This window comes from Phaethon lepturus, unplaced genomic scaffold (genome assembly GCF_000687285.1).
Source record: "Phaethon lepturus isolate BGI_N335 unplaced genomic scaffold, ASM68728v1 scaffold18980, whole genome shotgun sequence".
Classification (NCBI taxonomy): domain Eukaryota; kingdom Metazoa; phylum Chordata; class Aves; order Phaethontiformes; family Phaethontidae; genus Phaethon; species Phaethon lepturus.
In genome coordinates this window covers 27862-53470 of record NW_010511414.1, presented here as the reverse complement: position 1 = coordinate 53470, position 25609 = coordinate 27862, and the positions used below count along the sequence as shown (strand labels likewise).

Genomic DNA, 25609 nt, shown 5'->3' with positions numbered 1-25609 from the left:
CCATGGCCGCAGGGGCACAGCCGGCCTCACCATGGGCTTCCCCAGGGGCTGCTGGGGAACCTCTGCCCCGGCGCCTGGAGCACCTCCTGCCCCTCCTGCTCTGGGCTGGGTGTCTGCCAGAGCTGTTCCTCGCACATATTCTCACTCCTTTCTCTGGCTGCAGTTGTGCAAGTTTTTTTTCCCTTTGTAACTTCTTAATCCCAGAGGTGCTGCCACCATTGCCAATGGTCTTGGCCGTGGCCAGCGGCAGGTCCATCCCGGATCCGGCAAAGCATTGGCTCTGTTGGGACACAGGGGAAGCTTCCAGCAGCTTCTCACAGCAGCCACCCCTGCAGCCCCCCTGCTACCAAAACGTTGCCACACAAACCCAACACACCTACAGGACAGGACTGTGTCACATCAGTGTTTACACAGTTTCCCAGGTATAGGTTTGTAAGTGACGGCTTGCCAGTTGAAGTTGTATGGAGACAGTTAATGTGTTTCTTGTAGAACTGTGCCTGCTGGGTGGCTGCCTTTCAGTCTCTGACCTCGTTCTGATTTGAGTGGTATAGCAGATGTGTAAAGTCTACTTGTCCTGGGTAATAGTTAAAAAGAGGCTGACTTCAAGTTACTGATTTTAGGTTTTGATTTTATTCTGAACTTCTCAAAAGAAACTAGATACTAAAAGCATGAGTGTTTTTTAGTGGAAGTTGTTAGGAGTCAAAATGTAGCTATATTTTTAGGTTATTTTAAAGACGTCTGTCCTGGATGGAACATAGCCTGTTAGAAAGGTATTATCTGAAACGCAAATACATTAAGCATCTTAGTCCAGTTTTAAAGATGCAGAAGAAATTTAGTTCTCATTACCCAATTTGAGATGGTGCTTAGATACCTGAACTCATCAGTGTCTACTAGTAATTCACAGAATAAACTCAAAACCTCCTGCCATGGCTTAAAATGATTCATGCTATGTGGAGGAAATAGTACCAATGTTGGTGTTTTGAGATTGAGACTAGTGAAGGAATAAAATTTAACAAGTTGTCTTTATTCAAGTAAATCTACATGTGCTTTGAAACAGAATCATAAAAAAATCCAGGTTGTGAGGAACCTCTGGAGGTCACCGAGTCGGCTCTTGTGTTTGCAGAAAAATGTTTCAATGGCTCTGTTGTGTACTTGGCACTAGCAAAGCACTGAAAAAAACAATAGCCACTTGGGAATTTTCTACAGGCTTTTGTACAGAATTTTGTACAATTAAAATACACCTAGCAGCAGTCTGGATAGAGTGCAAAATAGAAGTTTAAGATGGTAATAAAACCAAAGCCAAACCACAGCTTCTGTTACACGATCTACACTGATCTATTCACACATTTCAGTCTCAGTTAGTATTAATAGGAAAAATACAAAGTATGTTAAGTACACGCTTATGTCTTTGTTTAAAATCTAATCAATGGTATTTGGCTAGTCTAGTAGTTAAATGCAAAAGTAGTTAAATGCATTAAATGCACAGTTACCTGAAATCTACTTACAAGTCCCCTGAGATCCCTGTTCTGAAAGAGAAATCCCTTGTTCAGTAGCGATAAAATCAGAAAAGAAGGGATGCGGTTTGACACTGTCATCCGGTGTGATTCTGGAAGGGACAAAGTATAGATGTAAGTGCAAGCTAAAGCTACCTGCTGGCTTTTCTGTTACGTGTTAGGTCAGACTGGTCCGCAGGCAAACCCATGATTTTGTGGGTTCATTTTTATTCAAAGTATGTCTAGGCTACTACATCCAGATCTGGCTATGTCTAACCGTGCCCTTTAAAGCCATTCTTTGCATGACTCGGTTTGTGTGGATATTATTTGATAGTGAAGTTCATTGGTATTAGGAAGTTATAGTTTACTATGTAATTATCCACAAAAAGATACCATTTAACACTCCATATGTTCAGCTCTGCCCTGGGAGCTTTTTCATTTAATAAAATATATACATTCTTCCTGATTAGATGCTGCTTTCCTGTTCTTGGTACTTCACATGGTACTTTCCTATTCCTCTGTTTGCTTTGCTAACATTCTTCATGATATTAGTGTTTTTAAACATCCAAATACTATGTTTCTACTTCAGTATTCATCGTGCCTCTTAACAGAATTTTGTAACTGGTACTGCAAGACAAAAATGACATTGCTTTCGTGCAATACCTCTTAAGTTTTTAAACAGAATTTTTCACGCTAGAGTTGGGAAATGTGCTTCAGGAGGACTGTGTTTTATTCACGCCTACTGATTGAAAATTGTTCTCTGTGATGGTACCTCAATTCGAGGCAAGTATCCATTCAAATAAGGTACTGCTTAGAGGTACTTGGAAGAAATTCCAAAATAGTGATATGACTTTTTCCATTTGTGTGCTACCTAATTTTGGGGAGATCAGCCTACAATGGCAGCTCATCTACTTTTCATTGATGACATATTCGCTAAGTCAGGACTTAACTGGTACCTTAAACACAGTAATTAATTCCACTAGTGAGCACCACACAATATCCATCAGTTTAAATCTGTTCTGCCCAAAACTGTCTGTTAAAGAGCTAAGACAGGTAATTGGATGCTATTTGTCCATCTACTTTGTGGGCTGTTAGCTAAAAAAAAAAAAAAAATAAAAAAAAATTAAATTTCTTCTCCCAAGCTTTTCTAATTATTTAACCTGAGTATATTTTTAAAGTCTACTCAGGGACTTTCCAATGCACTACTGGATCATGTAGAAACAAACAGAAGTTCCATTTATCTATCTATGCGCTAAAGCTTCAGTTGTTTTTTCCTCTGGTATGGATGTGTGCACAAAGTCAGCAAAGACTGTAGTTGAGAAGTAATGTAATGCAATAAGGGAGATAAAATCTACAATTTTGACACATTAAACTCTAGTAATTTTTTTCTGTGCAGGGCATTCTTCTAATGGCCTTCTACTTTCTTTCAGTATTTCAAAGGAACATTAGGATTACAACCAGGAGATTCTGCCCTGTTCATCAATGGACTACTTATCGATTTAGACACTCAGGACATATTTAGGTAGGAATGTTTTCTTTTTTGGAGTAACTCTATCCTGTTTAGAAGCCTGCGTCCTGCTTGTGCATAGATAATAAAGTCATTTAGGCAGTTTTGAACCTTCTTCACAAAGTCAGTATCTAGACTAGGTTTAATTGTTAAGTACTGGAAAAAGCAAATCGTGGTTCCTTCTCTTATGCAAGTGCATTTCTAACAAAAAAGCTGGTGTGAACACTGGAATACCCTTGAATATTGGAATGGGAAGTCACTTTTGTACTGTTCTTTTGATCTTAGCTGTGACTAGTAAGATGTTGGTCGTCAAGACTGTCAACACACAGATTTTATTCTGAAGATGGTAGACTGATTCTCAAAGGATAAACCATTGTAAAGTTTTTGTCTGAAAACCACCCTGTATCTTTGTCATGATTTGTTTCAATAATGTTGAACTGAAAATACATACGTATATCATGCTTTAGTTATCTTGATTTAATGTAGTTTTTCCTAGAAATACAATATAATTGAATAAATTATCTCAAGTTCCTTAGGACAGATAGAAATAGGTGATAAATAAGAAGTAATGCACAGACATGGCAGACTTGTTTATACCTTTCCTCTGTTAAGCCTTAGGATAAGAGCAAGTTATTTGGTGTGTCTTTACAATTCAACAACACTTTTTCTTTTCCTTCCAGCTTGATTGATGTGCTACGCAATGAAGCCCGCATTATGGAAGGCCTGCACAGCTTAGGAATTGAGGGTCTTTCCTTGCACAATGTTCTGAAGTTGAACATCCAGCCATCAGATTCCGACTATGCTGTGGACATCAGAAGCCCTGCTATTTCAGTGCGTATGGTTTTATAGAAGAAATACCTTATTTGCCACTGGGCAGTGCATTCGTAAGCTGTGAGGGGAACTTTTGTTCTTATCTCGCAATCAGCTCTGAAACTGCAGTGAAGAAAAAAAAGAAGTAAGGTTATAAATATAATTAGCTTTTTTTGAAAAGCTTAACTTTTTATTCATATGGTTCTCAATATAGTGTCTGATTTTAAAATATTGTGCAGTCTCAGACTTGAGCAGGAGGACTGTCAAGCATTTAATTGCCATTATTTTTTCTCAGTGGATCAACAATCTTGAAGTTGACAGTCGGTATAATTCCTGGGCTTCCAATGTGCAAGAACTGCTGCGTCCCACGTTTCCAGGCGTGATCAGACAAATTAGAAAAAACTTTCATAATTTTGTAAGTAGTCATCTGACTAGAAATGAAATGTGCATTTTTCTTCAACAGCATCTTACCCCACATATATGCTGGATTCCCTGTCACTTCAATTATCTTGAGATTGTTACAGCTGAGATTCAGAGATGACTGAGCATGATTCCCTAGCATCTATTAGATGCCACAAATTGCTTCATCAACAGAAAAAACTATCCCCTGACAAGTGAGAATTTGGTGCATTTCAACTTTGTGATAATACCTGAAGCTGGTTAATGAAATCCCTCAAATATGTTAATTAGTATCTTCTTAACAGAGTTAAGACCAACTTCAGTTGTTTCAGTTAGAAAGCATTCTTGCACTAAGACTTCAAAAGATAATCATCGGTCCTCAGGTTAATCCTGGGTATCCTTTTAGTCTCTAGGTAAACTACTTAAAGTTAGGTCTAATAACGGGTTTGCAAATTCTGTGCTGTGACTTTTGTCATGTGGCAGAGTGGCCCTATAGAAAAAAAAAGGACTCCTGATCAGTGGCAAACAGGGGCTTGAACTGCCTCAAGCTGTGGGAGCATTATTGTGTTCTCTTTTTCTCTGGACTTTACTACTTTCAACATTGAAATTATTAAATGAAAAGGCAACGCTTGGCATGAATAAAGGGCCCTCAATTCCCTTGGAACGGCCCTGTTCTGTCTGGGTTTGGGCTTGTTCTGAGACTGTCTTACCAGCACCGGCTCTCCAGGGCACTGAGCAGAGCAATGCTGTGTGTCTCAGCTCTGATAATGCCCATCTCCCATGCACATCTTAACGGCTGGATTTGTGTACATGCCGAGGCAGAAGCCTAGATGCTAGGGAATGCTGAGGTAAAGATAAAGTACCTAAGGAGTCTGGTCTCTTCTGGTTAAAGGAGAGGTTTACACAGGGTATTTTAGACAATGGACTTAAAAGACTTTAGAAGAAACTATTATCAAGTGGGCCTCATCTCCCTGGCAGTGTTTAAAATAGGACTGATGTTAATTCGGCACCGAGATGTGAATGAAGCTATCTCTAATTAGAAAGCTTGACTTCTTAAGGAAATAGAAACTTATCGCTTGCAATTTATATGCAGGTGCTGATAGTAGATCCTACTCATGAGACCACAGCAGAATTAATGAATGTGGCAGAGATGTTCTTCAGTAACCACATCCCACTGAGGTAATCACTATGTTTTAACAGGAATTTTTTTACATCAGTTTTATTTTTGTAACTTTTGCAATTTTAATATTCTAATTGCTAGGACATTGTAGAAATGTTAGATACCTTGTATTGGTGGTTGGGAAGGGCATTTACTAAAAACTGTTACTTACTTAAAATTTTTTGAATATAACTCTTGCTACTAGCAAAACAGAGTTCAGTTCTTAAAAGCAAGCACTTTGGATGAGGGATAGATGAAAAGCAAGATTCTTATGGACTCACCATTAGAGATTCTATGTCCTAAGTTTGATTCCTGGCCACTCTGCTCAAAATCTTACCAGTCAATTCTGGAAAAAGCCGTTGTCTAAGATTATGATCTTAGCTGACAGTTGTATGAAGGGTTGATTGTTTATTAGTGTAATAGATTCATGATCTGGGGTTTTATTTGGTTGCAGGATAGGACTAGTCTTTGTGGTTAATGACTCGGAGGATGTTGATGGACTTCAGGATCCTGGTGTTGCCCTCCTTAGGACATACAATTACGTGGCACAAGAAGTGGACAACAATTATGCTTTCCAGACTGTCATGTCTGTAAGTATTCATTTAAAAGGCAAGTTAATGTTTTTGTATTTTGTATATGTATGTAAGATTATGTTAACGTGCTAATATGTAGATAATGGAAGCCTTTTTTTTTTTTGACTCTTGAGTATTCCGAGAATCTCCAAATACTAGTACCGCTCAAGACGTTTCTTTGTTAAAGTGCTTCTGACCTAACTTTAACAAATGAGACTGGATTCAAATGTGACACACAACACTTCTGCATGTTTTTCTGATCCTGCCTCTGCTGTCAGTTGTCAATGTCAATTGACATTCAGTCAATGACTTCTAAACTGCCGTATCCCTTCAATATTATAATTTGTTTTGAACAGTTCTTGCTGCGTACTTTTGCCATGTTGGAGGATGATTAAGTGCTAGTAAATGCATTTTCACCTGTGGTTTGACATTGTTGTACAAATCTACAAGCTGGGGCATACTGTAACATTAAACTGCTGGTGACTTTTATCCTCATTTTTTTTTGGTGTGTATTTGTAAGTCAAAATAAAATCTTGGGCCTTCAAGAGGAAAACAGTAACCTACTTTACATGTGAGTTCTGTTGTACTGTTTATAAACATGTCTTGAGTTCTGAAGGGAAGGGTAGCTCTTTGGATATGCTTTATGATGCCACAAAGATGATCAAAGGACTGGGAGGCCTGCGGTATGAGGAAAGGGATAGAGAACTGGGTTTGTTCAGCCTTGAGAAAAGAACGCTTAGGGGAGACCTTATCACCATGTTCCAGTATTTAAAGGGTGGCTACAAAGAAGATGGAGACTCCCTTTTTACAAGGAGTCACATGGAAAAGACGAAGGGTAATGGGTACAAGCTACTCCCGGGGAGATTCCAACTGGACACAAGAGGAAAATTTTTCACAATGAGACCAATCAGCCATTGGAATAATCTCCCCAGGGAAGTGATGGATTCCCCAACATTGGACACTTTTAAGATTTGTCTGGACAGGGTGCTGGGCCATCTTGTCTAGACTGTGCTTTTGCCAAGAAAGGTTGGACCAGATGATCCTTGAAGTCCATCCCAACCAGGGATTCTATGATTCCAATCTCACTGAAATGACTACAAGGTAAAACAAGATAACTACAAGAGCTACAAGTGCTTAGGAGCTGTTATTGCAGCTAATAAATGTGAAAATATGTTTTGCAATCTGGGTGCTAATGCCTTATAATTACTGCAATGTAGGTGACAGGTCAACTTACCTTTGGTAAGGAGAGAAGCTTTACAGCTGCAGCTGTAAACTTGTATTTGTATCCCCCTTTCAGATATATAACAAAGTAAAAACAGGAGATCAGCTGAAAGTGGAGCATGTGGTTAGTGTTCTTGAGAAGCAGTATCCTTATGTGGAAGTCAACAGCATTCTGGGCATTGATTCTGCCTATGATCAAAACAGAAAGGTAAGAATTCATGAAATAGAGCTTTTTTTCACTTTTTTTGTTTCAGCACCATTTTTAAAATACAGTTAAGTACAATTTCTTGATCCAATTTGCTTACTAACCAGGTGGCTATTTTGTTATCACATTGGGTGACTTTTAGTAATACTTTACTAAGTATTTATGTTCAGCACAAAGCTGTATATAATATACATAATATATATAATGTATTGTAATATATACTTTAAAAAAAACTATAGGTATAGTATGAGAACTAAGATAACTTTCTTATGACTCACAAGTCATGCTTTCATCCTGGTATGCAGACAAAGCTTAAAATCGCTTGGAAAAATCAAGGTGATGGGATGGTTCATAAGAAAACCAAGGGACTTAATGTCCGAGAAGGATTGGAGTGTGAGATGAAGTAATGATGATGAATGATGATGAATTCAGAATGTCCTTCCTATAGCAAGGCATTCAACAATATTCCTCAAATAATTTCTTAAAGTTATTCTTGGGGTTGTTACTTTTCTGTATGGAGAAAACTGTGACAGCACATCACTACTGGATCACTTGTAGGTGAGATGAAGCAGATTTTATTTGGAGTTCTATAGGGGGTTGGTTATATATTTTTGTTGAATATTCTAAAAGAAGGAATTAAAATACTGTCCATAATAGCTCTGTAACGCAGACGATACTGCCTACATCTGTAAAAGTAAGGAATGCAGTCAGGGTTTTATAAATAGGCTTGAATGCACACATGCTTTTCATCTTCCGATGTAGGAAAGTAAAGGGAAAAGCATTTTGAGGAAATCAAAACCAGTATCAAGTAAGGCAGACATTTTTGCATGACAGGAGAGGCCTTTTCATTTTACATACTAGATGCCAAATCAAGCCCAAACAAAACAAAAGCAACAACCACCCAAGAAGCTCTGAACACATGCAAAGTGCTCTCCTCCAGGAGACTTCAGAGGCCATTCTAGAGGCCTTGCTGCAACTGGTGTACCTCACACCATTCAGCACAGCTGCATCTTAAAACATTGCAAAGCCTTCTGGTGAGGAAGGAAGCCTTTAGAAAGAGCTTATCTCCATATAAAGGACACAAGTTAAAACAACACTGAGCATTCTTTCATGTGATTTGAGCTTTGTGATATTTGTGATTTTAAAAGGTTGTGAAAATCCCTCAGTAAGAGCCTCTAAACAGCAGAACCTGATTAACTTCTGTCCATAACAGAGTATCAATAATGATAGTGCATTTTGCAGTGGTTACATGAAACGAGAAAATTTGTCTGGCCATAATAACCCCCTCCCCGACAAGTAAATGGTTTTTTATAAGTTTAAGAAACATGTTATTAAAAAAATAAAACGAAAAAACCTCTACCCTGTCTTACATTACAACTGTCAATGCCTGCATTGCGTTTGCTTCCATATGTAAAGTCAGATTTCCTGTTGTGCATTTTTTTGCTATTACCAGAAAGCTCTTATTGGAATGAATTTATTTACAGTATGAACTTAAAGGAATATTTTGCATTTCTGTATTATGAAGTAACTTTTTTTGCCTTGAAACTCTGAAAGACAAGGACATCTTCTGCATGTAAGATCCAGGAAGTGTCTTATGCACTGTGTAAAATGAATACTCTCTGTATCAGATAAAAGCTGGAAGGACATCTTAGTGTGTTTAGAATAGACTTGTGTGGATATTGAATGGAAATGTTATGAACCCTTGTGGTAATGGGCTGACGTGGTAAAGCTGCTTCCTTCCCTGTAATTAGGCAGCAAGAGGTTACTATGAGCAAACGGGTGTAGGTCCTCTCCCTGTTGTGCTGTTCAATGGAATGCCTTTTCAAAAAGATCAGCTGGATCCTGATGACCTAGAAACTGTGACAATGCACAAAATCCTGGAAACCACAAGCATCTTCCAGCGAGCTGTGTACTTGGTAGGTGCTGAGTTCATCTGTGACTTTAGAGACAAATAAGATTTGGACAAAGTGACTCAAAAGTCCCTGAATATCTAATACACAAGACAACCTAACTTCCATAATTTCTTGGTTTGTTTTGTTGTTGTTTTCTGATTGTTTGTTTTTAAGTTATCTAAGGCAAATATACACATGAAATAACGAATACTGCCTCTTTCTTCTTTCCTTCAGGGTGAATTATCTAATGACCAAGATGTGGTTGAGTATATCATGAACCAGCCTAATGTTGTTCCAAGAATTAACTCAAGAATCTTAATGTCTGACAGAGAGTACCTAGATCTGACAGGAATGAGTAAGGGATGATTTTAATTGCATTAAACCTGAAGTATCTGAGTCAAAAACTTTTGCTGTCCTAATGGAAAGCTCTAGTGGCAAAGTATTAACAGCACCCCAAGCGATGGTCTAGCCCCAGTGCTGGGGGAGATGTTATGTACAATAACAACATTAATGTGTACAGATTTTTCAGAACACGCATTTGTTTTGATTTTATACAGTCCTTTAGGGGAATCTGACTTGCGAAGTTGAGGAATTAGCAATGCTAGCAAAAGCCAAGAACAGTCATATAATGAATAGAGCAACAGATTGTTTCTTATTTTTAAGCTTTTGAGCAGAGATTGACAGTCATCTCATAATTACTTAAGATTTGCTGTGTGATATATCTTAGAACTTTTCATGGCTAAATGTATTAACACCCAATGCAGCGACTCTGCTCTAATGACAGTATTGCAAAAACAACCTTTTTTGAGTTGCTCAAAAATTAGTAACACAGTAGATTTTTAAATATATATTATTTACATAAATTAACTTCAACGAAGTGAGACTTGAGCAGTTCTTTCAACAGACTTCTGCATATCAAATATGCAATGTAGTTACTAATGTAACTTACGAGACAATACAAATGTATTCCTCAGCTTATTATCTATTAATAGTGGAAATGAGACATAAAAAGCAGTATCACGAGGAACAAAATGGGATGTGTTCTTAATGTTCTGGTAATAGTAGTGATTTTCTTTCATTTTGCATGGAATTTTGCATTTTGCTTTGGCATCTAATACTTTTTCTCTTCTTCAGATAACTTTTACGTGGATGACTTTGCTAGATTTACCACGTTGGATTCCAAAGATAAGACAGCTGCTGTTGCAAACAGCATGACCTACTTAACAAAGAAAGGTAACATCTGCAGTGGATTACGAACCCAAATCTAATTTTATGTGTGTTTCCAAGCGTATATACAGTACTCAACACGCGTATTGAGCCTTGTTGAGGCCTGTGGGTAACGGCAAAATCTTTACTGTTAAAAAGAAAGATTTTTTTTTTTTTTATGGCATGTTCCTCTTTTAAAACCCAGCCTTCAATGAATACCGAAGTCCCACCCAACCTGCTCTTGCTCTATTGCAAATGACCACAAGAAATGCGGTAGCATAAGCTCTGATCCTGCAGTGACACAAACTAGAAAAATACAAAAGGTGTTCTAGTTGTATCTCATAATTCAAAATTAGTAAAAGGCGCATGGATTCAGAAGAAAATTGTTATTGCCCGTTATGTAAGGAGACACCTAGCGTGCTTTGTGCTGTTTTTATTCCTCCGGTGCATGTACTGCTTTTTCAATGATAGTATTATTTTATTACAGTTATACGTACAGTCTATACATTAGTGTTAAAACTCAGCTGTACTTCTCAATGTAAGAAATACATGCACAGACATAACACAGAGCTTAATCAGGCCTTTCCTATATCCATTTCAGTTAGGAATCATAAACAAGTTGCTGTCATTTGAACCAATTTGTCGTGTTCCTCTGTCATCTTTACTAGACTCTCCTGGTACTAGTTTCCCCAGTACTATCTCTAGCCACTGCCACCTGCATGCACTGCCTTACATGTTCCCATTACTCCTTCTGTCTCCTATTTGCCCTTGGTTCGTGTTCAGTTGCTTAGATCTGAAAAAGTTTCTTGTTTTCCCGTTGTAGAATATTAATTAAACCTACACCTCCACAAGCTCATTTGAAACTGCATTAATTTGCAATCCTGTGGCTTGCCAGTTTCAGGTCGCTGCCCCTTCTGTCACTTAAGGTATTAATAACTGGCATCTGATTACAGTAATGCTGTAGCACGTTTATTTTCTAAAATAATAGGAAAGTTATATGTATTGCTGGCTCAGCAGCAGTACAGAAATAGCAGTTATGCTAGTTATTAAAGAGGGAAGATCTATTTGAGGGGAAGAAAAAGTCAAAGCTTATTCTAATAAAATTATCACAAACTTGTTGCTTGTTGGACTTGAACTTTAGTTATTCAGTTACACCCAGTACAGTGCTGCAGCTTCTTGATGCACATTGCGATTACTATCAGATTATTAATGTCTTTCTCCTTTCCCCCTTTCCTTTCTGCTTTTTGACCAGGAATGTCTTCCAAGGAGATCTATGGTAACTCACGCTTTAGCATTTCATATGTTGTTGTTCTGGGAATTTTCTGGTTCCTTTATAACACTGGCTTTTTTTTTCAGGAAATGAAGAAAGCTGTTTAAATGCATGTTTGCTTCATCACTTTTTTCTCTATACAAAACTGATCTTATGAACTAACAGCTTCGGTATGAAGAGGCGGTATGTCGGTACCCTAGTTGGAATCTCTTAAGTTATTTATAGGTTCCTTTATAATTTATAAATTAAAAAGGTAGCAAACAAAAAAAAACTTTTAAAAAATAAATCCAGCTTTGAAACAGTGATGCATGCTGTCCTGTGTGGGTTTTATGAATGAGGTAAATGAAACCTAATATAAACCCCATACTACTATTCTTGACAGACTTTATAGCTTAGCTTCAACCATATCTTTCCTATGTAATTTTACTTTTTTTGAAACCTTTGCATGTGCATCATATTTCTCCTTCATATGAGGAAAAACTGAAGATTTCCTTCCCTTCACCCTCAAATTTCTCCCACTTTTTTTTTTTTCAATGGCAGATGATTCCTTTGTTAGACCTGTTACTTTCTGGATTGTTGGTGATTTTGATAAACCTTCAGGGAGACAGTTGTTGTATGATGCAATTAAACATCAGGTAGGTAATGTTTTTATTTGAATGGGTTAGCAGAGCTAATAAAGCAGTACGAAGAGGTTTGAAAAACACAGGTTTTACTTCTTCCTGTTGTACGACCTGGGGACATTGGTTCTCCCTGCAGGGTCTCTAATTTCCAGCCTCATCTAATTTGTAAGGGCTGGAATGTTGCTGACCTTCTTGTACTAGGACAGAATCCCTTCTCAGCACTATACTAATACAGTAAAGAAAAGATGTTTGGTTTAAATTGAAGTTGTCTGTGTTCTGGTTTGGAGGTGAACATGAGCGTTGCTCTCTGCTCTGTCTTGTCTGTTCCTGGGAGATAGCTGAATCACAAAAACAGATAGCTTACTCCTAAATCACTGTTTTGCCAGACCTCTGAGCGGTAGCCATGGTCCTATGTCTCTTATGTAGCACAGTATTATCTAGAAGATTCCTGTCACAGTGGTGCCTTTACGTAAACAAAATACTTGATGTTAAATTCATTCATTCATTCATCCTTTTAACCTTGTGCTGTTATTTACCTAATTTGGAATCTGTTTTTCTGGTTAAGAAATACAAAGCTTTTGTTATAGAGTTTATTATAATAGACTTATTCTTCTCATTTAAAACACAGCTGAAATCTAAAACTTTCCTAATGCACGTTTTCTTAAACACAGAAATCCAGCAATAATGTTCGAATTAGCATGATTAATAATCCTAGTGAAGATCCAAATAGCGAGAATACACTTGTCCCTAAAGCCATATGGGCAGCTCTACAGACACAATCATCAAATAATGCCAAGAACTTCATCACCAAAATGGCAAAAGAAGAAACTGCAAAAGCACTAGAGGCAGGAGCCGACATCTTAGAATTTGCTGTTGGGGTAAGCAAGTTTGTTGGTATTTACAAAGGTAGGGTACTTCGCTTGTTCTTCTAATGAATTTTTTAGTGCATATGTTTGTATGCAAAAGATGCAGTAACAATGGAGAGTCAGTGTTGGTTTTGGTGTTGGTTTTGGTTTTTGCTCTGAAGAGTAAGCTTATAACTGTCCATCTAAAAATAAATTAAATCCTCATACACAACAAAGCTACATCTTTGAAAAAAGGAATGAAGATTCAGGGATCTATTTGAGTCAGTTGTTTCTTGGGGGGTTAACTATAACGTCTTTAAAAAGCTGAGAAAAAAATTACAATTACATTTCTCAAAGTAGGTTTAAAAAAGTTAGGCAAGAATCACTTAAGAACAGAAGAACAGAACAACTGGTCTAAGTAGCAAAAATTATTAGGGCTGTGGCCCTGCACATCGTAAGTTGTGATAACTTTTGAAGGTGACAGGCAAGAACTAGGTTTAAAACCACAAGGAAAAGGGACCTGGAGATAAATTTTAGCAACATATAAAAATGTTCTTGAATGGAAACAAAAAAGGTGCATTTAAAGCATGCACAGGTATACTTTTCTTCCCATTTCAATGTCAAGTATTCTTTTCTTTCAGGGTATGGATATCAATATTTTTAAAGAAGCTTTTGAATCTCCCAAGGTGGATTTTATTCTCTCCCATGCTATATACTGCAGAGACGTTCTAAAGCTGAAGAAGGGGCAGAGGGCTGTCATCAGCAACGGAAGGGTGAGATCAACCATCAGACAGTAAAATGAGATACTCCACGTGTGGGAAGGAAGCAGACCTTGAGCAGCAGAGTCTAGGGATCAGACACAGAGTCTCAGCCTTCTTTATGTCTCAGCAGTCTTTAGGACCGCTTCCAGTTTGATTTTATCCAGGCCTGCAGTTACATTTTCTTTGTACTGTGTGCAGTTAGTTGTTGGTGTTTTGTACAAATTCAGATCTCTCAGTAACAGAGTTGCTTTCATGTTTTCAGTTGGCAATGAAATGTGTCTAGGGGCAGAAAGGGATGATAAATTTGAATGATTGTGCTGCTTCAGTTCATTGGGCAAAATGCTGCTGTATCTGGCCCTGATCAAGGTGCTTTGGTCTCTTCCACCAGCTCTTGTTACAATAGCCACTTAGATTAGGCAAATTATGTCACAATAGTATTTTACTGCAAATAATGAAACCCAGCTGTGTACAGCATTCAGTTTTCTTTTGTCATCTGCTTGCTAGTTAGGAAGAAAAAGCAAGTTCCAGTGGCTACTATATACTTCAATGGGTTAAAAATTTCAAGCGATGAATTGCGGTATTCTATTTCTTTCATTAGCAAAATAGCAAGAATTGTCTACGTAGCTTTTAGGCTTCTGAAGGCTAGAGGAGCAATATTTGCTGGAGTTTTGCTGGACTACTGGAATTGGGCTAGTACTCTGTTGCCCCTTCAAGATGTAGCATTATGTGTACAATATGTCTGATTTTTGCAAACCAAGCACTGGGTGAAAACTGTAAGCATTTATTTTATGCCTTAGTCTGGGACGCTTGGCTCTAAATAGCTAGAATTATCTCTTAAATTCTGCTGCCATTGACATTAAAACTGTCTAAACAGTTGGTAGCCACTGAGACTGGGCTAGAGTATTTATTTAATACATCTTGGAATTTTGTTTCAGTGTAGCCTTACCTAATAATGCTGAACCCACTTTCTTTGTAGATTATTGGCCCATTAGAGGATGGTGAGATGTTCAATCAGGATGATTTCCATCTCCTTGAGAACATAATACTAAAGACATCAGGACAGAAAATCAAATCTCAGATTCAGCAGCTGGGATTTGAAGAAGATCTGTAAGTAAATGTAAAGAAGCTTACAAACAAGTGGTGATACTTCCGGTAATGTGACTTTCTGCAGCCTGGAGAAAGCTTTATCAAATACACCTGAAATAGGTGCTATAAACAAACATGCATGTGTTGGTATGGTGAGGGCTCAGCTGTTCAGAGGGACAAGTGAGAAAGGAGAAAGATGCAAAATATCTTTCCTGGGTTTGAAGTGCTTTGTGAACTACCAAAAAAGTCACTAATCTCCTGGCAGTACAGAGCTGTAACTGTATCCCCCCGATTCAGGAGGCACTTCTGAGAGTACCGGCAACAGATACTATGGTACTGTGCTGAGAGTTCATCATTCTTGATTCGTTATCTGTATCTAGTAGCAACCTGTCATGGCTGGGTCGTTACCTCATAACGGAAGCTGGAGAACTTGTGTTGGCTGAAGCATCACTGACAAGCAGCAAGGAACTGGGAGAGTGCCCAAGTCTGTAGGAATTTACTATAGAACCGTTCAAGTGAACGTGAAACAGTAAATGTCTTGGTACTCACTGAGATCACAGTCCTTGGATCACAGCAGCATGGGTGGCAACAGCCTGCTGTGTTATTTGAGGAGTTCAGGGAAGTGGTTTCTGGGATTGTGGGGTTTGGGAGGGATACAGGTGGACTGAAAAAATAAAGAATGAAGGTGGTGATGCATTCTACAGGGGCTGGCTAAATTCATTGCTGTGTTGAGCTAAATGAAGTTTCATTCAAGGTTTAGTTGACTGCAGTTGGTGACAGCTTTACCAATAGAGAAGATGTCCATATGCAGAGAAGAGTTGTTTGCTTGCTGTGGGATGTGTTACGAAGTGGTATACACTGCTGCACATTATTCCATTTATTCTTGAAAATGCTTTCTGCACCGGATTACCTTTCTGCTCCTCTAAATGGGAGAGAAGCCTAACTTTTCATTAATACTAAGGCTTTCAGACTTCTTGTGGGTTTCTCCTCCAGCTAAATCTTAACTGACAGGCTGTTTTAAACCATTTGCCTCCCATATGTCAGGGTTTCATAACTCATATGTAGGATTACTACGGTATTGATTTAAAAGCAGAAAGAAGGGAAGAAAATGAGACACTGGAGTATGCTTTCTGAATCTGTTTGCAGTTCAGTTAAGTGCTGCTTGGCCTATCAATATAAAAATTATGTTAGTAATATATTTCACTGTCAGTAGTACAGAATCATGTAAACTGCTTTTAACCTTTTAAAGAGAATAGGAAAAGAGGTAGAGATAATAAAATGAAAATCATAGCTCTAGATAATTATTGCAAAAAGCATAGAGGTGAACTAATCTAATCTAAAGAAAGTCATCTTTGGGTTCAAAAGAACTGAAGTCTATGGGTGTGTGTTTGTGTGTGGGAGCTTATAGCTAAGAAGATGGTTTCTCCCATATTTAGCATTACATTTGTTCATGATGCTGCTTGACTGTTAAAGGCTGGTCAAGTATGTTAAGCATGAGGTCTCTTGTGCAGAAGTCTTGTGTCATTCTGAATCCTAGGAGAACAGGTTTTAACAGCACTCCAAACACTTTTGCATCCATTGATGTACTGGGAATCAAAAGAAAAATAAGGGTGACAGGGTGGAAGAAGAGGACATAATTTGAACATAGGCTAGTTTTGGACAGAGCAGTGGTTTTCTGGTTTGAATGCTGCCAAAATTTTTTGAAAGCTTTTAAAATTATCTGCTGGATTGTAAAACACTGTAGAACTTGGCAGACTTCACCAGACTTGTGTTTTCGGTATGAACAATTTAAACAGCTGTCACTATAAATCTATGAGACTTAATTCAGGAAAAGCTGACAGACCTTTAAGTTACAGTCTTGCTTCTTGGCAAAGCTATGATGTACAAGTCAATTTTCAATGAACTTTCAAGAGGTCTTACATTTTCAAGAATAAATGTATTCCTAAAATACCAGACTGAGAATTTATGGGGATAGTAAAAAGGAAGAAGTCATCAGAAGTAATTCTCTTTTAATGATAGGACCCTTCTCTCTCAAAAGTTTCTCCACATACAGGATTGCTTCCTAGTTTGTAAAGAGTTGCAGTGTAAAATGAGAAGACTTCTGTGAAACAAGGGTTTGATCGAAATCACTTGTAAGTCTAAGAGAGGTTGGTGAAGTTCAGGAATGCAGTGCCTGTAGCATGGTTGACCTCTAAAATACCAGCTGTTCTGTATTTGTTAGAGTTAAATTTGGTACTCTCAGTAACAAGGCTGCAACCTTTTTAAATTAATGGCAGATTAATCCTTACATATGTGTAATTCTTCAAAGCTTGTGTAGAGAGGTAGTAGAAGTGTTAGCCTGTGTATCTGAATTCAGTCTGTCTTCTCTTTTGCTGCTAACTGGCAGAAATGTGGTAGGTACATGCATTTTCTGAGTATGGGTAAACCTTCCCCCCCGCCCCCTTTTTTTCTTTTCAGTGCAAGTGACTTGGTAATGAAAGTGGATGCTCTTCTTTCTGCTCAGCCAAAAGGAGAGGCAAGGATTGAATATCACTTTTTTGAAGAACGATACAGGTATAGGATTGCTGATGTTTGCTGAGTAATATGCTTTTCCTTGTCTTCTAACAATCCCATTGTTTTAAGTTGCATATAACTTAAAAAAAAAAAAAATAAAAAAAAATCCACGTAGCAACAGGGAAATACCCAACAGTTTTCAGGGCACACTGAGATTCTGTAAATTAATTTGTCTTCCTATCTCTATACATGTATATATGCATTTTTTTCCTCTATCTAGTTTCAGAAGACACATAGCATTTAGGAAGTAATTTGACTTCAAAATGAGATGGATAGTGTTTTTCCTATGTTTATCCATGCATTTGATACTCTAAAATTGTTTTTTCTTCCATTTAGTGCAGTTAAACTGAGACCAAAAGAGGGAGAAACATACTTCGATGTTGTGGCTATTGTTGATCCTGTGACCAGAGATGCTCAAAGACTTGCTCCATTACTTTTGGTATGTATGCAATGTTGTAATGTGTTTTATGGCAATTTCAAAAAGTTGTCTCTGTTCTGTAATTTTGGAATGTCTGTATTCCTCCTTGACTGAGTGGTGACCAACGGCCTTCTAACAGTGCATCCGAGTTGCACAATACATGTATTAGTGGAAAAAATAATTACACTATACTGCACAGTAACAAGATCACACTTAGATATCGTCTAGATAGCTTTTAGTTTCACTGTTTTAACAGTTTCATTTGCGATGGCTCTGTTCTCAAGGAAGAAAGTCTCTGCATCCCTAAAAGAACACCTGCAATGTAATGGAACAGGTAACTGTTCTTAAAACCACCAACAGAAGGTTGGTATGGTAAGGCAAATAATGAGAAGGGAGGCTTGAGAATGAGCAGGTAACATGCCCTCTTCAGGTCTTGTCTATAAAAAGTGGTCAGCTTTCGCAGTTAGCATTTTAAGGGATGTCTTTTTCTCATTACTTTAGGTTTTGAATCAATTGATAAATATGAACCTAAGAGTGTTTATGAACTGCCAGTCCAAACTTTCTGACATGCCACTGAAAAGGTAAGCAATACCATGCCAGGGTAAAAGGAGAGAGAGAGAAAGAAAAGCCCCTTGGAATGTGCAAGCACAGAAACATGGTCAAATGTCCTATAGGAAGTCTCAGTAACTGCTTTGAGCTTGTTAATATAATATTACAACTTCCCACAGAGGATATGGGAATTTGTGGATAGCATGAGGTAATTCTGCTGGTTTACAAGTTGGGTGCATTTTTATTTATGTAAGTTAAATAAATAACGTAGTAGTCTTAATGGTTGAGTCTTGCACATTGCTGGCTGGTCCTTCAAGATGAAAATTCTGACCTGTTCCAAGGTCAGCACAACCTGTGTTGCTTCGGACAAAGCCTCCTGTATGCCAGAGGGAATAAAAATTTTGTATCGGGCTTCTCGGAGACACTGGAGGTCTCGGAAAGCTGATGCTGTCAGCAAGTTCAAAAAGAGTGAAATATTTGCAAAGTTTGTCAGAAATACGTTCTAACATTTTCTTTCTGAAATTTCAGCTTTTATCGCTATGTTTTGGAGCCGGAGATTTCTTTCACAGCAGATAACAACTTTGCTCCAGGACCAATTGCCAAGTTTTTGGATATGCCCCAGTCTCCACTGTTCACTCTGAACCTAAATACTCCTGAGAGCTGGATGGTGGAATCTGTCAGAACCCCATATGACCTTGATAATATTTACTTAGAGGAGGTAAGAGAAATCAACATGTTCCTATTACTGCATTTAAATGGTGGTGTTTTTTCCAGGGCTTATTTTTGTAATGGGAAGGAAATGTAGAATTCTAAAATGCTAATAAACACAGGACTGTGGATGTTAACACCTTTTATGTTCGCAGACCCCTAAATATTTTCTAGGAGGGATGCAGGTAAACCTAAGCTCACTCACCAGTAAGATTGCTGTTCTCAATCACTCATGGAAGCATGAACTACAGGTTAAAAAATATGGTAGGCTTGAAGTAGATCCTACAGATGCTTTGAGGGTGTATATATAACATTTCAGAGTGTCCTGAGCTAGGAACAAAGAAACTCTTTGTTGGTCATTAAATAACTTTTTCAATTTATTAACTGAAAAATTATTTCAGACTCTAGCTCCCTACAGCTAATGCCACAGTCAAAAAGAAGATTGTTATTTTTTAAACCTCTGTTTAGAAATTTTGAAGCAAGATCTGAGTGTTGTTCCAGTAAGTAAATTCTACCTACTTTCCTTTGCTCCAAGAAGCCACCAAGCCGGTTTTAGCTACCTGTTCATTTTCACACCTTTAGTTACCAGCAAACGCTCCTGTGGCTACTTATTAACCTCTTGCTGTTAGCAGTTAACTTTAGTAGTTTTCAGAAGGTCTAGAAATAGTGGGCTAGTAAGTGGCTACAAAATGCACTACGCTAACATGTTATGATGGGCACTAAAAACACGTATATTAAAAGTTAGAAAATCGATGTGTGATGCAAAATAGAAAATTTTGGACTTCAGGGTGTAATGTTAAATATGAAAGTTAAATGAGGCGGTCAAATAGTCTTCTCCCTTGAAATGAGCCATTATTTAGTTGGCCTTGAAGAACCGCAGATATACATTAAACCCAGTCATTTTATATGTATGATCCAGCATATGCAAAAGATACCAGACAGCTCTGGAGGCTGAAGTCCTCTATTTATCTGCAGAATGATTATGGCATGGGCAGTGGCAGGACAAGCTACCCCACAGATATGCCTCAACCCTGACCTGGAGGAACCATCTGTTTTGGTGAGAGGGAACTTCAGGCTCTAAAACCAGCCAGCCCTGGGCCTTGCCTGCTGAGACTGGCCACAGCAGCCCCAGCTGCACAGGTGGCTCCGGCAGTACAGAAACCTGCCCACTGCATGTGTAACAACATTGTCAAACCCTTTACAAATAGGCCTCTTGAAAAGCAACAGTGGGTACAACCTTGTGGTCATTACGAATGTGCGTTACTTTCTCACTGAACGTTATACTACTGGTGTCCTCTTACTTTCACATCTCTCTGATATTGTTTGGGAATATGATGCAGCATAATTGTAGAGTCTGATATTGCTAATCCTGTACTAGTTGTTCAGAAACCTAGGAAACTGGGTGGTTGTTGTTGTGTGTGGGTATTTTGTTGTTTGTTTTGTTTTGGATTTTTTTTTTGTGCTTTTCATCTCTTAACCCAACTGGAAAGCCATAGATGAATCACCAAATGGCTAGTACTACCACACATTTCAAGTCTCCAGTTCCCATGCCCCCTTTGATAGCCTGAGAAAGAGGGGGATTACATGCTTCAGGCATTCAACGTACCATCCTGAGCCTCCAAATAAATAGCAGCTTTACTTTTGCAGGTGCACAATTTCCAATTCCCAATATGCAGTCTGTTGGTGCTATAGCAATTAAACTGTCATTTTGGATGTGCAATGAGAGAAGATGCTTTGTGAGATTAGACTGATATTTTGCTTATGTAGTACCCTCAGGCTACATCTGAATTTAGCCTAGTAGGGACCCAAGGTTTTTTGGCTTTCTGGGGTTGTTTTTGTTTTTTTCTTTTCTTTTCTTGGCAATTCCGTTCAGTGTAGAAAAAAGGAGTTGGTCTTTCTGACAGTACCCTAGCACACTGTAAGAGTAATGCAAAGCAAAATAAACTGTTTATTTCAGATGTTAGGTGAGACAAGTTTTAAAAGGTTTAGATTCAAAGTTCTGGAGCCCATCGTGTACCTTTTATGAGATGCCAGACCGATCACTTACTTGACTACATTCTCCAGTAAATGTTAAAAAACCCCAACCAATTGTGAAATAGAGCAACAGTCCTTCCCTTTTCTTATCCTAGCATCTTACCAGTTGAGATTCAAATGTTTTTGGTCAGGGACACTCTTAACAATATGTGTGTGAAGTTTATCACTCGAAGGAGGTGAGCTCTTTGAGGCTTTCTAGGTATTTACTTAATAAAATTATTCTGGTAAATAAAGTAAGCATTATTTAATTAGTATGGCTATTGTAGAGAGTAACTGAATCACTAAACATTTGGACTTCAGAGCTAGTGCTGAATTCAGCAGTATCCTTCTCCTTACAGGTGGATAATGTTGTCGCTGCAGAATACGAATTGGAGTATTTGCTTCTGGAAGGACACTGCTATGATATTACTACTGGACAGCCACCTCGGGGACTCCAGTTTACACTGGGAACTTCAACCAGTCCTGTCATTGTTGATACCATTGTCATGGCCAACTTGGTAAGCATTCAGGTGAAACTGGCAACAAGTTGCTGGTCCTACAGTCAGCACAATCATTTGCAGAAACCATTGAGTATTTTCTAGTATGTGGGCTATGGATATGTGGTGTTACTTACATTTGCAGTAATGTATGTGGAGTGTATCAGAACAACGTAATTCTTAACAATGCCTAAAACCTTGCAGTGTATTTACTTGTCTTTTACCTTTTTCAAGATGTACTCCTTTCCTGTCAGCTTGCTGAGAAGGGTCTTCTGCAATGTCTTAAAACAATGCCAGTATTCTTAAGCAGCCTGTTTTCAGGGAAGGTCAGACAGTTCTGTTTTTTCTAGACAGGGGACTCCTTAGACCATCCACTCTGGTACTGTAAGCCTCGGTGGACGGTTGTCTTATTTTGGGACCCATTTCTTCAGATCTATGGAACAAATGGAGAGAGTCAGCAGGAGTAACTGGCATTCTAGAAAACAAAGGAAGTGTGAAAGAATGGGAATTACTTAATTTAGTTCAGAAAAAGTGATGGAAATCCAAGCATATGATTCTTCCCTGCAGCTGCCTTTATAAAGTGGCTGCATAAGGGATCAGTCTGTTTTCAGTATTCACAGTGGGCAACGAAAGAAGTAATGGACGGAAATTATGGCAAGGGAAGTCAGGCACTGGAATACTTTCTTGACAGGTAGTGTAGTGAAAAACTGTAATAAAATGCCTATTTTGGTTTTTTGAATCTTTAAATGTATTAAAGAAAAAGCAAGGAAAAAATGTTCACTGATGCAAAATACTTGTTTTAAAATTCTTACGCTCATTTTCTATTTCTCTGTGCCTTTTCTTAGCCAAAGTAAATCCTGTAATGGTTTAACATTTCTTATTGTAGAAAAGATGATTACCCGTTCTTTATGTGTGATCACCTTGTGTGTGTATGTTGGGGAATAAAGCTAATGGCTTGGAGGTGTCTTTCTTCTAATTAGTTAAAACAAAGTGAGTGTACCGCAGTATACAGTGCTGTATCTGGGAATCCTTTTCCTTAGCTCAGTGTCTGTACTGTAAAGGGGTATGAAGAGACCAGGAACATGCCCCATGGCGCTTTTTTTTTTTTTTTTTTTTTTTTAAAGCAGACTGGTTCACATACGGAATTGCATGCATTTGGGGTAACTGTACTGAAGCATCATTACAGATGTTAATATCTTCTATAGGTGTAATAATCTAAATCACAGAAGAAAATATTCAGATCTGGAACCTGACTTGTACACAATATTTGAATTTCACATTGTAATTTTTGAAGTTCTGTAGAAGAGAGATCTTGTAACATAGAAACTATGTTACTATTTCCTGCTGTAGCTGAAGTACCACTCTGTAGCGCTTCAAAATGGATTTAAATTTTGTTTTGTAGGCAGACCTTTCGTGGACTGCTGTGTAGTTACCAACTAGTGTTTTGAAATTCCCTCACTCCTTCATGAAGGCAAACTTCTGCAGAAAAAACTTTGGGACTGCACTGTTCCCATCAGGACACCCTGAAGACTTTCTGTCACCTAACAAATAATGCTAGACCTTTTGAGACTCCTGTCTCTTAATGGAAAAAAACCACCAAACAAACCAATAATTTCAAATGGAACTTCTGGGGTTTTTCTCTTGTTCTCTGTGTTTTTTAAGGCCTTATGGCTACAGCTGCCTTACAAATCAGTCTTTTCAGATACAAAACAGTGGGTCAAAATACATTACTTCAAAACTTGTTTTTTTTACGTTTGCACTCTCTGGAAACGGACAAATACTCTCCTTGCTTTACAGGGTTACTTCCAGTTAAAAGCCAATCCTGGTGCGTGGACTCTAAGACTCAGAAAGGGCAGATCTGAGGATATCTACAGAATCTACAGGTAGGGCAGTGTAAGAAATACTGTTATTTCTTTCTTGTGAAACTTTTGAAGTGGGTGGGCATTGTAATATGTGAATCTAACAGTTCCCTTGCCAAAGTGCAGTGAACTGAACAGAAAATCACATTTCGTGCTGAACAGAAGTTGTGTGAGATGAAATAAGCGAATTCATTTAAAAAACCCAGTAAGTGTGTGTTCAAATACATGTATTTGTTACTTTGTTGCATGTCTCAAACCTGTTCTACAGTGCTAAGGTTTAATACCACATAGAAAGGTGTGTGGAAGAAATAAAAAAGATCTTTCTGCTTTGTAGCAAAAGTCAGTATTTTACTGTCTTTTCAGCCATGATGGCACAGACTCTCCACCTGAAGCTAGTGAAGTTATTGTTGTTCTCAACAACTTCAAGAGCAAAATCATTAAAGTGAAGGTGAGTTTTGAAAACTAGAGTTGCTTCTAAAAAAGACTGTTTGACCAGTAGTGGGGAAGAAACTTTGATTAAGGCCTCATGATCCCTTCCTACAAGCACACATCTGAGGCAGTTTGCACAAAGTTCACATCGCAGTACCTGTAATGGAGAGAATTAGCCGTAGACTTAGTTGTTTTTTTTTTTCACCCAGGCGAGAATGACATATAACTGCTGTTTCTTTTGTATGCCCATGAGAAGCAATTATGCTCACATTTTACTGACTCAGTTGTGCTTATGACTTAAGAAAAAAAAGTCAGTTTTGTATGTTCTGTATATGTCTTAACAATAAACATTCAGTGTATCCATTGCATCAGTATTTTACCTGTTACAGACAAATTTGACTCATCTGGTAGTAAATTCTCTATCAACCTGAGACAGAGTAGGTGAGAAGGGTTTTTTTTTTCTTTTTTTTTTTTTAAGACAACAGTAAGTGAGTAAGCTACTGTCTCTTAGGGTTGCCTGTCAGATAATTACATAGCCGAAAAGTTTAAGGACAACTGATAGATAAGTGATGGCTATAACACATCTGGTTCACACTTCCTCACAGGACGTACTTGTGCTATTCTGGGACATTCTCTTGATTTGCTGCTTTGTCTGTCTATCTGCTTTGGAGTCTCAGTGGCCAATAAAACCTCTTAGAAACAGGAAGTGGTGTTGAGGTGTTGGGTTTTGCAAATGGTGTTGGTTGGTTGGTTGGTTTGAGGGTTTTTGTTTCCCAGTCTCCATCATCAAGGATGGTCACTAAACACCTCTTAGCAAAGCATTTTAACCACCTAGACTAACATGCCTTTGGTGTCTGAAAACATCTTTGGAATCTGTTCTGGAAACATCAGTTCACTACTGAGCCATTCTCCAGACAGCTTAGGTTACCCATCAGCTCACTGGGCAGAATTCAAATGGATACACGCAGAGCCAGTGTCAAAGCAGCACTCCATAGCTGTTTGCCCAATACGTGGTTCCACTCATTAAAGCAATGTCATGTGTCATGCTTTACAGGTTCAGAAAAAAATAGATATGATGAATGAAGATCTGCTAAGTGACGGTACCAATGAGAATGAGTCTGGATTTTGGGAATCACTCAAATGGTAAAACTAATTCAATAATAACCTGCAAGTCTCTTGAAACTGGAAAACTGTTTAATAATAGTTAGGTCTGTGATATTCCACAGGCATCTATTAAGACTACTTGAATCTCAGTCTTGCTAACTCCTTATATATCATAGGACCCCTCTGTTTCTAGAGAGCTGAGCTACTGCTTTGCCCCTGCTTACCTTCCCTTACCCCCAGTGCTACTTGTGGGCCTGAAAACATTCCAGGAGCTGCATCTCAGCTAGCAATCTTTCAACTGAATCGATGTTCATATATAAGCTACTGGGTCTTCCATGTCTGTGGCTGCAGCACTCTGCCTCACGGAGGATACCCTGACCAGCATGAGGAGGATGACACCAAACCCCACAGTTGTACTATATTAAACCACGAT

At 38.3% G+C, this 25609-nt stretch overlaps 1 protein-coding gene across 1 annotated transcript in view; it reads left to right on the top strand.

The window, feature by feature from the left end:
- The window catches only part of UGGT1 (UDP-glucose glycoprotein glucosyltransferase 1), a 44278-nt gene that overhangs the window by 12177 nt on the left and 6492 nt on the right, over nucleotides 1–25609 (top strand). Inside the window, exons 11-32 of the mRNA XM_010283931.1 lie at nucleotides 2924–3015; nucleotides 3681–3831; nucleotides 4106–4225; nucleotides 5303–5388; nucleotides 5823–5958; nucleotides 7238–7369; nucleotides 9118–9282; nucleotides 9493–9613; nucleotides 10393–10491; nucleotides 11717–11740; nucleotides 12275–12369; nucleotides 13026–13232; nucleotides 13841–13972; nucleotides 14937–15067; nucleotides 17504–17599; nucleotides 17936–18038; nucleotides 18519–18598; nucleotides 19095–19284; nucleotides 21647–21805; nucleotides 23582–23667; nucleotides 24007–24091; nucleotides 25127–25215. Coding sequence (XP_010282233.1) covers nucleotides 2924–3015; nucleotides 3681–3831; nucleotides 4106–4225; nucleotides 5303–5388; nucleotides 5823–5958; nucleotides 7238–7369; nucleotides 9118–9282; nucleotides 9493–9613; nucleotides 10393–10491; nucleotides 11717–11740; nucleotides 12275–12369; nucleotides 13026–13232; nucleotides 13841–13972; nucleotides 14937–15067; nucleotides 17504–17599; nucleotides 17936–18038; nucleotides 18519–18598; nucleotides 19095–19284; nucleotides 21647–21805; nucleotides 23582–23667; nucleotides 24007–24091; nucleotides 25127–25215 — 2579 coding nt within the window. The remainder of the gene's footprint in view (nucleotides 1–2923; nucleotides 3016–3680; nucleotides 3832–4105; nucleotides 4226–5302; nucleotides 5389–5822; nucleotides 5959–7237; nucleotides 7370–9117; nucleotides 9283–9492; nucleotides 9614–10392; nucleotides 10492–11716; nucleotides 11741–12274; nucleotides 12370–13025; nucleotides 13233–13840; nucleotides 13973–14936; nucleotides 15068–17503; nucleotides 17600–17935; nucleotides 18039–18518; nucleotides 18599–19094; nucleotides 19285–21646; nucleotides 21806–23581; nucleotides 23668–24006; nucleotides 24092–25126; nucleotides 25216–25609) is intronic.